A 13,965-nucleotide genomic window follows, 5' to 3' on the forward strand; every position below is an offset into this window, starting at 1 on the left:
TCAGATGAGGAACGTGCGACCCTCTTTCTGAAAACAAAAGTGGAGAATGGAGAATCCAAAGTTCTCCAGCTTCCCAGATGGGGCAGGTTGGGTTACCAAGCAGTTCTCTGGCGGTGGGAGCGGGGGGAGAATGGAAAAGAAAGGATCAGTAACTCTTGGCGATACATTTAGCCTGTATGTCTGCACAGTGGTGATGACACATTCCTGGCTGCACATACAAACCCCTTCTGCCCCACACAATGACAGTGACACATGTGCCAGCCCATTGTGATACATTTACACCTGCACCCTTACCACCAATGATGGCAGCATTTCAAATTGATGCTAACACACTATGCGTCATCTCTCATGGACAGCAACACTTAGGACATGCACCATTGCACAGAAATGGTGATATGTCCCCAGAACTTTTGCATCTGACACAGTCTAAGTAAATGGCACCCTCTGTGGCTGTACAACCTGCAGAGCTGCATCTAGTACCCATGCCTTACACCCCAACCAGCACGCAATGCCATTAACATATTCCACTGTAACTGCAACCTACTTAGCTCTACACCCAATAACACTCTCACACCAGAGTCACTTCATATCGGGAGGGATACACCACCGCACACTGAGAGTCACATGGTGTCAAACCCACGCTTGCCCTACTAGAACCTGTATCCCTCCACATGGATGCTGCCCGCTCCCACCTGCACGGCCCCCAGAGGTGGGCACACACACACAAAGTCACCTTTGCACACCAGTGGCTTGCCTTCACGCCGTGTCACCGCATGTTGAAGGAGACAGACTGGGACCCTGACCTCACAACCTGACAGTGATGGTACCATAGCCTTGTTAGTGACAAGAGGGGAGGCACTCGTCAGATGAGCAAGGTGACCTAGAGCCCTTCCCTCTGCACCACCCCCATAGTTCTCTTTCTGCCTCTGGTACACGGCCACCCCCACAAACCAAGACCAGCTCTGCCCCTGCAGGCTCAAGCTAGAATGACAGGATGTGGAGTCAGCATCTGGAGCATTCAGATGTCTCTATGCACTGACCGGCTCAACTCCTAGTTGAGGTCAGGGCCAGCCAGCGAGCTCTTCCTCATCTCCCACATGGCAGCCAGCGTGCCCTTTGGACGGAGGCGGCTGCGGGGAAGAAATGGGTTGACCTTTGGACAAGAGCCATGCTCACTGATCACATTTATAGTCTGTGACAGCTGTCATTCCTCACACACCCTTCCTCAATCCTCACACAAAGTACTGACATTAGCTCTCTTGATTGGCTTGTTAGTGAACCTTCAAGGCATGTGTGTATCATTTTAAAAATCTGGCCCCCGGCCCCAGCCCACAGGGCTCATCAATAAAGGTGGAAATTCAGCGCCAGCCAGGGTAAGACACCGTAAGCAGAGCCGCATTCAGATCTTACCAGGTGTCTCTTAGAAGCTGTCTACAAAGCAGGGTCTGCAAGGGCCAGGGCTCAGCGTGGAGGGTGGCGACTTGCAGCAGGCTGGATTAGAGATGCAGGAGACGAAGGAAATACTGACAACCCACATGACATGAAGACCCCAATCTGAGTGTGAATTCATGGCAGGTTTTTTTTTAAGTGAGAAACTAGAGAACAGGGAAGATGATAAATGTCAATGTAAAAAAAAAAATATCGGCAGAGCAAAAATTACATTTCCATAGGCTGTGGGATGTGTCAGAAGAGAAGCAGCCCAGCCTGGTGGAAGGACCCCAGAGCTCAGTGTCATGCAGGCATGGGCTGGAATCTTGGATCTGCCAAAGACTCACTGTATCTCCCTGGGCCTTGTCTTCCCCATCTTGAAAATAGGGGTTTATGTGAACTAAAGGAGAGAATGTAATTTATGCAAAGCACCAAAGTGAGCACCTGAGACACAATGGGGGCCTGAGAGTTGTATGATTCGTCATATTATAATCAGTAAGAAATGTTTATAATATTTAGCAACATTTCTGTAGTTATAAAGCAGTATTTGGGAACCATGTCCAGGCTGGTAACACTGAACAGGAACAAGTATTCATCTTTTCACTACCTTTTTTTGACAGGAAGCATCAGTGGCTCATGTCATCCCCTAATTGTTCAAAGGATAAAGCCACCAAAACATGACTGAGCTGTCCTTTTGTTCACCAGGAAGATTTTCTGCAGCTAGACATGACTCATGTCAGCTCATGCAGTTCTTAATAGGCTCATAGAAACTGGGGTTCAAAGGGTGCTTTAGCTGTCACTTACTGCCCAACTGCCATCTTCCAGGGGTAGGGAACTCAGCACCTCACATGAGGCAGTCCGTGCTATGGTTGGACAGCTCCAGCCGGTAGAAGGTTCTTCCTCTCAGAGCTTCTGTCTGCCTTCCTTTACCTTTCCTCCATTGCCCCAATTCTGTCTTCAACACTAGTAAAAACAGTAGTCCTTTTCTTTCCTGGCAATGGTCATTTATTCATTCCACAAGCATTCTTTAGCTCCTGCTTTATCAGGCACCAGGCTAAGTGCTGGAATTACAAACTGAACAAGACTTGTCAGTCCTTCAAGGGCTAATCCCCCTTCAGCATTCTCTACTCCAGGTAAAACAGCCTTAAATCCTTCCACCATCCCTCATTGAACCTGATTTCCAGACACCCACCACCCAACCACTTCCTTCTTTTCTAACCGTACTTGAGCCTACTAAAGTCCATCTTACAGTGTTGTGTCCAGAACTGAGCTTAGTATTTTTCTGAAGGCTAAGTTGGATTTTTAGCCCAGCTTAGTCAACATCCGTGTCAAAGGCAATGCCCATTGTGGAAAAACCCCAATTGTAACTAGAGTGCTGCCAGCCAGGTCCCACTCACTGAGCTTCTGTTCTAGGAGAACAGGGAAGAGGAGGGAGGAGGAAAGAGGCGGACTATGGCTCTTGAAATGACGGGATGTCAGATCTCCCTTCCCAGAACTCCCCTCAGGCATTAGTGGCAATTCTAAGTCACTCTAATCAAACAGCCTCCCCTCTGCCCCTTCCATTAGTGTCTGCCTCTGGAAAGGGAAGAAAAATTAAAAATGAGCTGACAGGCCAACACAACACAGAAGAGAAAACTCAGCCATAAAGGGAGGGACTCCCCTACACCCAGCCCCACAGCCTGTAAGGGGAAAACAGAGATGAGCTTCAGAAGGTGACTCTCTAGATGAGGAAGGTCGGTCCACCAATGACTTCTGATTTGTGGGGAGTCCCCCATTTTGAGGCCTCTGCTGTGAAAATGTATAAAGGAATAGTCCCCCCTTGTTGGAATAAAATCATGCCTCCTTCCTTTCCCAGATCCTGTCCTTCTGCAGCTCTTGCCGCTCCCTTCTTGGAAGGAAGCCATTGCCTTACAGAAGCAGGAGTCATCTCCACTCTGACATAACCCCTGATTGATGCATAAACTCCTGCAAATCTTTCAAAGGCCTGGTGCAAGGCTCCTCCTCTCTGAAGCCATTTTCCTACACATTGGGCTGGATTAAAGGAAGCATTTTAGAGCCAAGAAGATGGCAATCAGAATGGAAAGGCTCATTAGGAGAGAGTCATAAAATGAAAAATGAGTGTAAGCAGAGGAGGAAAGGCCGGGGTGAGGGACAGATGTTGCCCTGCCTCTTGGTGGTCCCCTTTCTTCCCAGGGCAAAGGACAGAAAAAATGGCCTTCTAGAATAGGTTTTGCCAAAGAATTCCTTATTCTTCACAGGATATCAGATCTAGAAGGGCCTAGCAAGTGACTTGCCCAAGGTCTACAGCAATTTTGCAGCAGTCTCCTCCCTCTGGGTCCACGTGGAATGTTCCCGAACCCCTATGGAGGCCTTGCCCACATGACGCATCAATGTTTTCTGAGTGCTCATGCGGAAGGACAGGATACTGAGGGGCTGCAAAGATGATCTGACGGTGGTCTTGTCATCCTGTAGGAGCTCACAGGCAAGAGGCATGCAAACAGAGGAAAAGGGGACCCTGAAACAGGGGTGTGCCTGGGGGTGGCAGGACCTCTGAGGATAGTGTGACCAGTTCTGCCTGGAGGAATCAAAGTGGGCTTTCCTGAGCAGGCGATCTTGTATTTCTGCTTTAAAAAAAAAAAAAAAACCTTCCCTCCATCCCCTGACCCGCACTGCCCCTCAGAACATTGAAGCAGCAAGCTTGTGGTCCTAAGAGCTGTGGCCAGGATACGCAGCTGCAGGGGGGATTGCTGTGGATGTCTGGAGGAGAAGATACAAGAAAAGGTGGAGGAGGAAAGGGAGTGGAGATTTTTTTTTTTTTTAAGAGAGGGGAAAGGAGAGAGAAAGGGAAAGGGAAACGGAGGGGGGAGGCGGAAGAGGGAGAGAGGGAAACAGGGAGGGAGGGAGAGACGGAGAAAGGGAGGGGGGAGGGAGGAGAGAGAGGGGGAGAAAGGAGGAGGAAGAGGAGAGGGGGGAGGGAGGGGGAGGGAGGGAGAGACAGAGAGAGAGAGAGAGACAGAGAGAGAGAGAGAGAGAGAGAGAGAGAGAGAGATTTGAATTTCCCATCTGGAAAGGGAGAGGTAGCACGTCAGGGTCTGGCTGACGGGCGCGATTGGAGGGCGCCTCCGGCAGCCGCCCGAAGCAATAGCCGCGGCCCCAGCTCACCGGGCGGAGTTGCACGAGGCGGCAGCGGGAGCTGGAATAGCAGAAGGAACCGCCTCGTTGAGTTCGGCCGGAGCCCTGCAGTGGCTCAGACGGTTGCGAGGACCTCCAGGTCGGTGCTGGCCACGGGCCGGGAGGGCGGAGCCGGGCTGTGGGCAACAGGGTCTGGGCTCTCGCCTCCAGGCCGCAGCGCAGCCCGGGAAGCTGCAGGGTATGGTTTTCGGGGGCACAGCTCCCCAAGACTGCCCGGGCGCGAGAAAGGGAGGCTGCGCGGCGGCAGCAGGGACGCTCCAGGGCGCGCTCGCCGTGGTGCTGAAAGGACAGCTCCCCGCAAGGGGGAAGCGAGCAGGCGGAGGGAAGGGAGTGAAGCGGGAGCCAACTGGGAAGGAGGGGTGGGGCCCCGAGATGGAGACCCTCGGGCAGAAGCCCGAAGCTGCCCGGCTCCCGGGGAGCCAGGACCGCCCCGAGGGCGGCGGGAGACTCAAGTCTGAACCTAGAGAACAACTTCGAGCTCTTGGGGTAGGGATGGGGGGACGTCGATCTAAGCTACTTCAGGTTGTGGTTAATCTGGAGCCCGCCAGGGCCCTCTTCGCCTAGGGAGAGGAAGCCGCCCCTGAGGGGTACAGTTCGGGTACCGGAGTGAGTCAGAGGGCGGCGGGAGTGGGGCGGACAAACCGAAGGTGCAGGGGAGGAGAACCTAAACGTTGACTGCGGGTGGGGGACGAAGAGGACTCTATTTGTCATGGAAGGAGGAGGAGCGGAGGTTTGGGCTGCACCTGTCAGCTGCCTGGGGTCATTAGGAACGATCAGTTCTTCGCCCTCGCCGGCCCCACTCTGCCCCCTCCCTCAGCAAAGTTTGAGACCAGGCCAGGTCTTGAGGTTGGAGCTCTAAGTGTTGGGGGGGAGGGGTGCTCTCAGTGGCCAAACGTGAGCTCGAGGCAGAACTGCCGGCTACGTTGATCTCGGTGGGGGACCGATAGAGGGACACCAGGATTCCTGTCCCCCTCTTCTGCCGGGAGAATACGAACCCCCCGCCGCTTCCGCTTTTCTGCAGGAGCCAGTCCCTTACCCACTCCCATCCTCCACTGCTCCTTTCCCTCCCCAAGTGCTTCTCCCTTCTAGAGGCATGGGGCGGGGGAGTAGAGGGACATCCCCTGTCACTGCACCGCCATTAGCGTAGGGTCCCCCTCAAAAGGCAAATGAGTGTTGAACTGACTTGCAGTGAATATGGCCTGGACATGAGCTATTTAAAAAAAAGACAACAGATAAACAGCCACAAGGACAAACCCTGCAGGTGCCCGAGTCTGCTTGTCAGATGGTGGAGTCCAGTCCTGAAAACCTCCTGGGGCTCTGATGGCCAAGCCTGAGGAGGTGCCTCAGCTGCCTTCGGGTTAGGATGGGTTAGGAGGGAGCCTGAGAGGGGAAGCTGGAGGAGCATCCCGGGCACGCTGAAGGCAAGGAAACCTGGTGCTGCAGCAGCATCCCTCCCCCACCCCTCCGTGTGTCCCCTCCCCCAGCCTAACGTCCCCACTACCACCACCACCACCACCACCCTTCCCGTGCTGGGATAGACCAAGTCTTCCCGCAGACCCGCTGAGGAGCGCCTCCTGGCGGTCCGGCCAAAATCCTCAACTGCACGCAACCTGCTGGATCTCAGCACTCCTACAGGCATATGGCAAAATATCTACACACACGCCTGCACACACGCTTACGCAGAATCACAACGTTGCCTAAGTTCAGAGTTAGACACGCAGGAGCATACCTTGAACGCGTACACTCTCACATACTCGCTGACACACGTTAAATTCAACCCAGCAAATACGTCCTGAGGCTCTACCATGAGCTAAGAAATGTAGATGCTGGGACAGGAGAAAAGCACACGATACAAGCCCTGCCCTGGGAAGAGTTCAGAGTGACTGGGAAGGGAAAGACACAGAGCTGGACAGAGTGCATGAGCTGGAGGCAGGCAGGGCTGTCCTAGAAAGCGCCATGGGTCTCAGAAGAGGAAGACTCCATCACATCTCACCGAGGAGAGCTTTCATGGGAGGAGTGATGTATGAAGTGGACCTTTGAAAACTAATGCTGCTGCTGCCGCTGATGATGACGGTGGTGATGACGATGACAGCGAATATGTACTGAGCACCTACTATGTGCCAAATGCTGGGCTGATCACATTTGCATTATTTCATTTAATGCTTACAACATGCATTGGGTATAGACGTTATTGTCTCCATCTTGCAGATGAGAAAAGATTAAGTCATTTGCTCAAGGTCACTTAGGAAGTAGTGGGGCCAGGAACTGAACTGGCAGAGATGAGGTTAAGAGGTTCCAAGGATGTAGAAATAGCAGATGAACAGATGCCCAGGAGTTTTTGGAAGGAATATGTGTGGAGGTATAGCTGATAAAGAGCCACATACAAAGGATAGGAAATGAATGGTGAGGCAGGCAGATGTTAGACTCTGCAGGACTTGAAGGTCAGCACAAGGACTCTAGCTGGTTTAACCAGGCCATGGGGAGCCACTGCAGGATGTGTTTGCATGAGCAGATCTGCCCTTTAGGAAGATTAATCGGACAGCCTTGCGGAGGATAGATGTAAGGTAGGGGAGGGACAGAGTTAGAGATTATGCAAAAATTCAGAACCTCAAGGCCCTGACCAAGGCATTAGCAGCCATAGGAGAGGGGATGTGTGGATGCAGGAAACACTGTGGAGCTATAATCTCTGGACCTTCTTCCTCAGCACCCCGTCCCAATTATAACTTGCCAATTCCGTGTGTGGTTTTTGCCCAGCGTCTACCTCCCCAACTGACTGAATGCTGTGAGAACAAATGCTATGACTCCCTTGTTCCCTGCCACAGCCCCAGCACTCAGAACAATGCCTGGCAGAGAGTAGATGCCCAAAGCATATTTGTAGTGTGAGTGAATGAATGAATGAAGAATTCCCTGACTGTGGAGTTTTCCACTGAGGCAATTGGAAGAAGGAATGCTGGAGGAAAAGGTGGCTGGCGGGGAGGGGAGACAAGGATGAGGTTGATCTTTGGATAGAATGAATTTAAGAATATCCAGCAAAGAGTTAAATGTGCAGGTTTGGGGAGAGGGAGAGGGAGAGGTCTGTGACTGAAGAAGTGCATAAACCAATAAGGGTAGGTGAGATTTCCCAGGTAGACAGTGGGAGAGGGAGGGGCAGTGGGAGGGGGAATCAGCAAAAAAGAAGACCATTGGAGAAGTAAGATGATGACCACAAGAGTGCTGTGTCATATGGCATTCAGGAAATTCAAGAAGAAGGCTGAAAAAAGGCAGGGTGGGTGAGAGGGAGGTAAGGGGTCTTCATCGGCATCTGATACTACAGAGGGATGGAGAAGGAGAAGGAGGGCTGTGAAAACATTCCTGGGTCTGGTGATTAGGAGGACTCTGGCAACTCTGAGTAAGGCAGCTTCAGCAGCAGTGCAGGGGCTGCAACTCTCCGATCTCACAGAGCCAGAGGGTTTGACTGGGAGGTGAGGAAGTGATGACACCAAGTGGAAACTACTGGATCATGAAGCTAGAGGGCAGAGATTAAGAGAAAGATAGAGTTCGGAGCAGGAGCTGGAGAAGGAAGGGGATAAAAGAGGCGTATGGAGAAGAGATTGAAGGTGTGAGGAAGAGGGAGTAAAAAATGGATCAAGGAGAAGGTGTAAAGAGGGAAAATCTGGAGCTCAGGCAGATGGATTGGCTTCAGGGGGAAGGAGGGAGACTTCTTCCTTGGGAGTTAGGAGGGGAGTTAATTGTTTTGGTAATGATAACAAGAACCATTTACTGAGCCCGCATCATATGCAAAATACATTTCATAGATTAATTCTAAACCTTCAAAATGGTATTATAATCCTCGCTCTATAAAGAAGAATGAGACTCAGAGAGGTTAAGTCAATTACTCACTATCACACAGCTAAAAAGCAGCAGATTCAGGATCTGAGTCAGGTGTGCCTGACACCAGAGCTCACAAGCCTTCCGCTGTACCACACTACATAAAGTGACACGGAAATCACCTGCTGAGAGGGATGGGGTAGGAGTAGGTTGGGCCTTAAGAAATTGGTTAGTGGAATCTCTCGACAGGGTGAAGAAATTGCTTAACAGCTAAAAGGGCCGTGCTGGGAGTCAGCAGCAGGACCTTGAGGTGGACCCAAGAAGTTTGGCTAAGTAATCCCAGGAGGCTGGGAGTAAGAGGCACCTGGAGTGACAGGATGTAAACATGGAGAAGACTCATCCCTTGAGTAGATTACTTTGCATGCGGGGGCTTGGGGTTGGTAATCAAAGTTTTCTGAATGAATACAGGAAGCAGAGGAGTCTGGAGAAGGAGGTGGTTTGGTGACAGAGAGGTGGCATGTTGAGGTTTTTTTTTTTTTAACATCTTTATTGGAGTATAACTGCTTTACAGTGGGGTGTAGTTTCTGCTTTATAACAAAGTGAATCAGTTATACATATACATATGTTCCCATATCTCTTCCCTCTTGCGTCTCCCTCCCTCCCACCCTCCCTATCCCACCCCTCTAGGTGGTCACAAAGCACTGAGCTGATCTCCCTATGTCATGCGGCTGCTTCCCACTAGCAATCTATTTTATTGCAGCTCTATTTACAATAGCCAGGAGATGGAAACAACCTAAGTGTCCATCATTGGATGAATGGATAAAGAAGATGTGGCACATATATACAATGGAATATTACTCAGCCATAAAAAGAAACGAAGTTGAGTTATTTGTAGTGAGGTGGATGGACCTAGAGTCTGTCATACAGAGTGAAGTCAGTCAGAAAGGGAAAAACAGATACCGTGTGTTAACACGTATATATGGAATCTAAGAAAAAAAAAGGTCATGAAGAACCTAGGGGTAAGATGGGAATAAAGACACATACCTACTAGAGAATGGAGTTGAGGATATGGGGAGGGGGAAGGGTAAGCTGTGACAAAGTGAGAGAGTGGCATGGACATATATACACTACCAAACGTAAAATAGATTTCTAGCGGCATGTTGAGTTTGAGTGGTGCTGTGGGACATCCAGGGCAAGGCAGGCAAGAGGGAGGCAAGTGTATTTCTTGACTTATTTATTGCCTGTTTCACACACACACACTCACAGTACACACACTCCCAGAATGTAATCTGCACGAGCACAGGACTTTGTCTGTCATGTTCACTGTTATATCCCCACTGTCACTGCCTGACACATGACAGGTGCTCAACTAATACTTACTGGATGAATGAATATAGGGGTCTGGTGCTCAGATAAGACATCTAGCTGTCATCAGTGTTAGCAGTCATAAAGCCCCTGGAAAGGGTGGTTCTCCCAGGGAAATATTAGAGATGAAAAGGAGATAAGGACTGAGGTCAGAGTCCTGGAGAACACACTTCTGAAGAGGCAAGAGGAAGAAAAGCAGCAGCAAAGGAAGGGAGGGGAGAAGGAGCAGTAGGAGAGGAGGGAGAGGAAAGAACTGAGTCACAGAAGCAAGAAAGGAGAGAGGTTGGAGGATACAGTGGGGTGGCTAGCAGTTCAAATGCTGCAGAACTGCTTCAGAAGAAGAGCTGGGAAAAGGGCCCAGAAGATCATCTGGTTCAGGAGAGATGCTTGCCAGAGCAGCAAGTTAGGTGCCCTGTGGACCAATTTGAAACATCTCAAATTAGAGTCCTGCGTCCTCCACAACCACCTGGCAATTCCTTGAGCTAAATGTAAACACAGAGGGGGAACCCAAGAGTTCCTGAAATCATTTGGTTATTATTCTTTTCCTGTTCTTAGAAATGCCGTCTCTTTACAATGTTTTTAGTCAAATGAAAATATCTTGATTGACTGAGCTGAGCCACCTTCAAACTCAGAATTCTAGATCAGGGTGGGTCCTTCTGCATTTCCTGGAAACCCTGTTCCTTTCTGGCATGTCCTCATAAACATGCAATCAGCAATAGCTGACATTAACTAGCACCTGCTACACACCAGGCACCTGACCAGTATCTTCTCTTCCCCTTCATACATCAGCACAGGGTAGACTTAATACTCCCTCATTTTGCAGGGAGCAAACTGAAGCTTTCCCAGGGAGCCACAGACAGTGAGGGTTGGGGGGGGCCAAGATTTCAAACCAGGTGTGACTGATACCAAAGTCCCTGTGGATGGTTTTCTACTCCATCATGACTTTCCTGAAAACAACCTATCAGGTGATCTGATCACGTGGAAGTCCTCAAACTCTCAGGCCCCATGGTATGAAAAGATCTCAGTCTGCCAATATGTTTTCTCATTTTGAAAGAAATGAGGAAAATCCATCATCAATAAACAGCCAGTGACCTTGAACTCAACTTGGTTGCAATATCCAGCCTGACTCCTCTGCCACCATTTCCCAGGACCCCTTTATCCTCCTAGCAAATCAAAAAGACCCCAAGTCTATGTAGAATGAAAGTCCTGGGGGAGTAGGCCTGGCCCAATTTGACCATCAAGGTACATGGCACTTTGGCTGTTAGATCCCCATCCCCATGGATATCCCCCTCCATGCTTGAAAAAGGATTTGCGGTAGTTTTGCCTATGAAAGCACCAGTGAAACTGAATGGTTAAAATAAAAAGGAAGTCTCTAAGAGTTAGAGCATCTGGGTTCAAATTCTCAGGGATGCTAGAAGAACGGAGTAAGAAAGAGGCCAAGTATAGAGGGAGGCTCCAGGCCCGCTACCCTTCCCCTCCCACTATGGTTGGAACAGTTCCATTTTTATGTATTTTGCATATTGAGATTCCCATTAAGATTTTATTTGGAGAAAATCTTCTGAGGCAAAAAAATAATAATAAAAACTGAAAGTCGGTGATTTAGGGAGAGGGAAATGAGGACAAACATAAGCTGAGTGGTTATGAGGCCCAGTGCTTGGTAATTTAAAGGCCCTTAGCCCCAAGAAGATTATTGTGTCTCCAACCCCCTCTGTGTAATTCAAAATAAAAATCAATATTAAGCTATAAAACTTACATGTTTTATGCAATGAAAATAACTTATTTCTCCATTTGTCTAATTTCAGAAGTCTGGATATGTTCATGTAAGCTGGCTGTTCTCAATTTTTCACCTACCTCTTATTTGCTGGGGCCCTGAGCGCAAGCTCACTCCTTCTAGGGCTTGATGCAGTGGTCCAGGCTGGAATTCTCTCCAGTCTCCACAGTATCCCTGAGAAAGGAGGCACAGCCATCTCTATCTCATAGAGGAGGAAACGGGGGCTCAAGGAGATTGGATAACTTGCGTGGAATTCCCATGGCAAATAAGGAGTTAGGGTGGCATTAGAACCCAGCTCTGCCTCTGTCCAAATTCTGGGCTTTTTCCAACATGCCTGGCTTCGATCAAATTAAAGCAACATGGTCAAGATGAAAATTTTAAAATAGGGATCAGAAGCCATTTGGCAGCACACATGTGCCTGGCACATAGCAAGTGCTCAGGAAACAGCCCTTTTCCATCCCTTTCCATGCGATACCAGGCACTGGGTCTTGGCCTCTGGCTGATGGTACCTGATGCCTGAACCAGGGTGACCGGTCGTTTGTCCAACTCCACTGCCCTGCCTGTGCAGAAGCTTCTCCCGTCTAACCCCCAACTCTTCTTTTGACAGGTTGCCACATCTCCCCAAGCCAGGCCTGCCTGAAGTGCTGCATGCAAATTTGGCTGCTGGCTAGGGCACATTAAACAGAGTTGTAGGCATGGACTTCGTCATGAAGCAGGCCCTTGGAGGTGAGGCCCTAGCCCTGCACCCCATGCCCGCTACCCAATCCAGACCCAGGTGGGAGGGGCCTCAGCACACCAGGCCCCCCCCATGCCCAGGCTTGCCTCTATGACCCTGTCCTCTCCCTCCCCAACCCATCCCCCACAGGGGCCACCAAGGACATGGGGAAGATGCTGGGCGGAGAGGAGGAGAAGGACCCTGATGCACAGAAGAAGGAGGAGGAGCGGCAGGAGGCACTTCGGCAGCAAGAAGAGGAGCGCAAGGCCAAGCACGCACGCATGGAGGCCGAGCGTGAGAAGGTCCGGCAGCAGATACGAGACAAGGTCAGCACCACCCTCTTGCCCATCCTGGAATGCAAGGGGTTAAAAGGGTCTCCCAAAACCTCGGGCTCCCTTGAATCCCAGCTCTCACCTTAGACCTAGTTCTCTCTGAGTCTCACTCTTTTCATCAGAAAAATGCGTGTCAAGGAACACCTCCCTCAAGGACCGTTCTGGGGATTAAAAAAGGTAGTGGATATAGTAAGTGCTCCCTAACGTTTGCTGCTACAGGTCCACAACCTTGTACCCAAAATCCTGGAGACCAAACAAGTTTGGAGCCCAGAATTTGGGGATTTTGGGAAAGTACTATAGCGCCCTGAGCACTGTTATGTGTCACTCCCAGTGAGTTTGCAGCTGCCACCCTATGCCAAACAGCTCAATACTTGTCTGCTCATACTGCGATAAATCCAGGGTATGAGTAGGCTTCCATCAATTCCAGTCAAGTTTTGTCACCAAAATTGGGCCCAAAGCCTGTGGGAGAACATTCAGTTTTCAGATCTTGGAGGATTTCAAAAGAGCAAAGAAATTATGTGGGCAGGTATTAATTTTAAAGGAAACCCCAGGCACCATCTCTCTTTTATTAAATACCAACTGAAGGCAAGCACAATCCCACAAGGAATGTGCCCTTATCCCCATTTTATAGATGAAAGGACCCATGGGCTCACAGGGAGTTCCCATGAGCTGCCTCAGCCACATGTGCATGACCTTGAGATCCAGCTCTCTCCTTGCCCTGTTCATGCTCCTCTCCACCCTTCCCCTCCCCAGTATGGGCTGAAGAAGAAGGAGGAGAAGGAGGCTGAGGAGAAAGCAGCCCTGGAGCAGCCCTGCGAAGGGAGCCTGACCCGGCCCAAGAAGGCCATCCCGGCAGGCTGCGGGGACGAGGAGGAGGAGGAGGAGGAGAGCATCCTGGACACGGTGCTCAAATACCTGCCCGGGCCACTGCAGGACATGTTCAAGAAGTAACCGGCCCTCCCACCACATCCCCACTCCACTTGTTACTTTTTTTTTTTTTTTTTTTTGGTTCTTTCTTTTCTTTTTATTCATTTAAGTCTCAGTTCTGAAGGGGAAAACCTCAGTTGGCCTCTGTCCCCCTTCGCTGGCCAGGGGCTCCTCCCCCTCAGCACTCTTCACACTCCCTTCATCCCAGGGTATCCAGCCTCCACCTCACTCCCAAGTTGCTTGACAAGAAGAAGACAGCTTTTCTCCAGCAGTGGGTATTGAACCCAGTACAGGAAGCACTGGGGGGCCCCCTCCAGAAGCCTAAGGTCTGTGCTGGTGTGGTAATCCCCATACATTCCTTCATGCACCCCACTGCCAGGAGGACCACTGTCCCCAGCCAGCCAAAGTAATGACACATTCCAGCCCTG

At 50.3% G+C, this 13,965-nt stretch overlaps 1 protein-coding gene across 1 annotated transcript; it reads left to right on the forward strand.

Annotated features, from left to right (window-relative positions):
* Window positions 1-12,258: 12,258 nt before the first annotated feature.
* CPLX2 (complexin 2) lies at window positions 12,259-13,729 on the forward strand (the record flags this gene model as incomplete). Its single annotated transcript, XM_079917857.1, has 3 exons — window positions 12,259-12,289; window positions 12,429-12,604; window positions 13,364-13,729. 3 exons carry the CDS (start codon window positions 12,259-12,261, stop codon window positions 13,559-13,561), a joined length of 405 nt encoding a protein of 134 aa, XP_079773983.1. The 3' UTR covers window positions 13,562-13,729.
* Window positions 13,730-13,965: the final 236 nt, after the last annotated feature.

The sequence above is a fragment of the Stenella coeruleoalba genome (assembly GCF_951394435.1).
Source record: "Stenella coeruleoalba genome assembly, chromosome: 3".
NCBI lineage: Eukaryota > Metazoa > Chordata > Mammalia > Artiodactyla > Delphinidae > Stenella > Stenella coeruleoalba.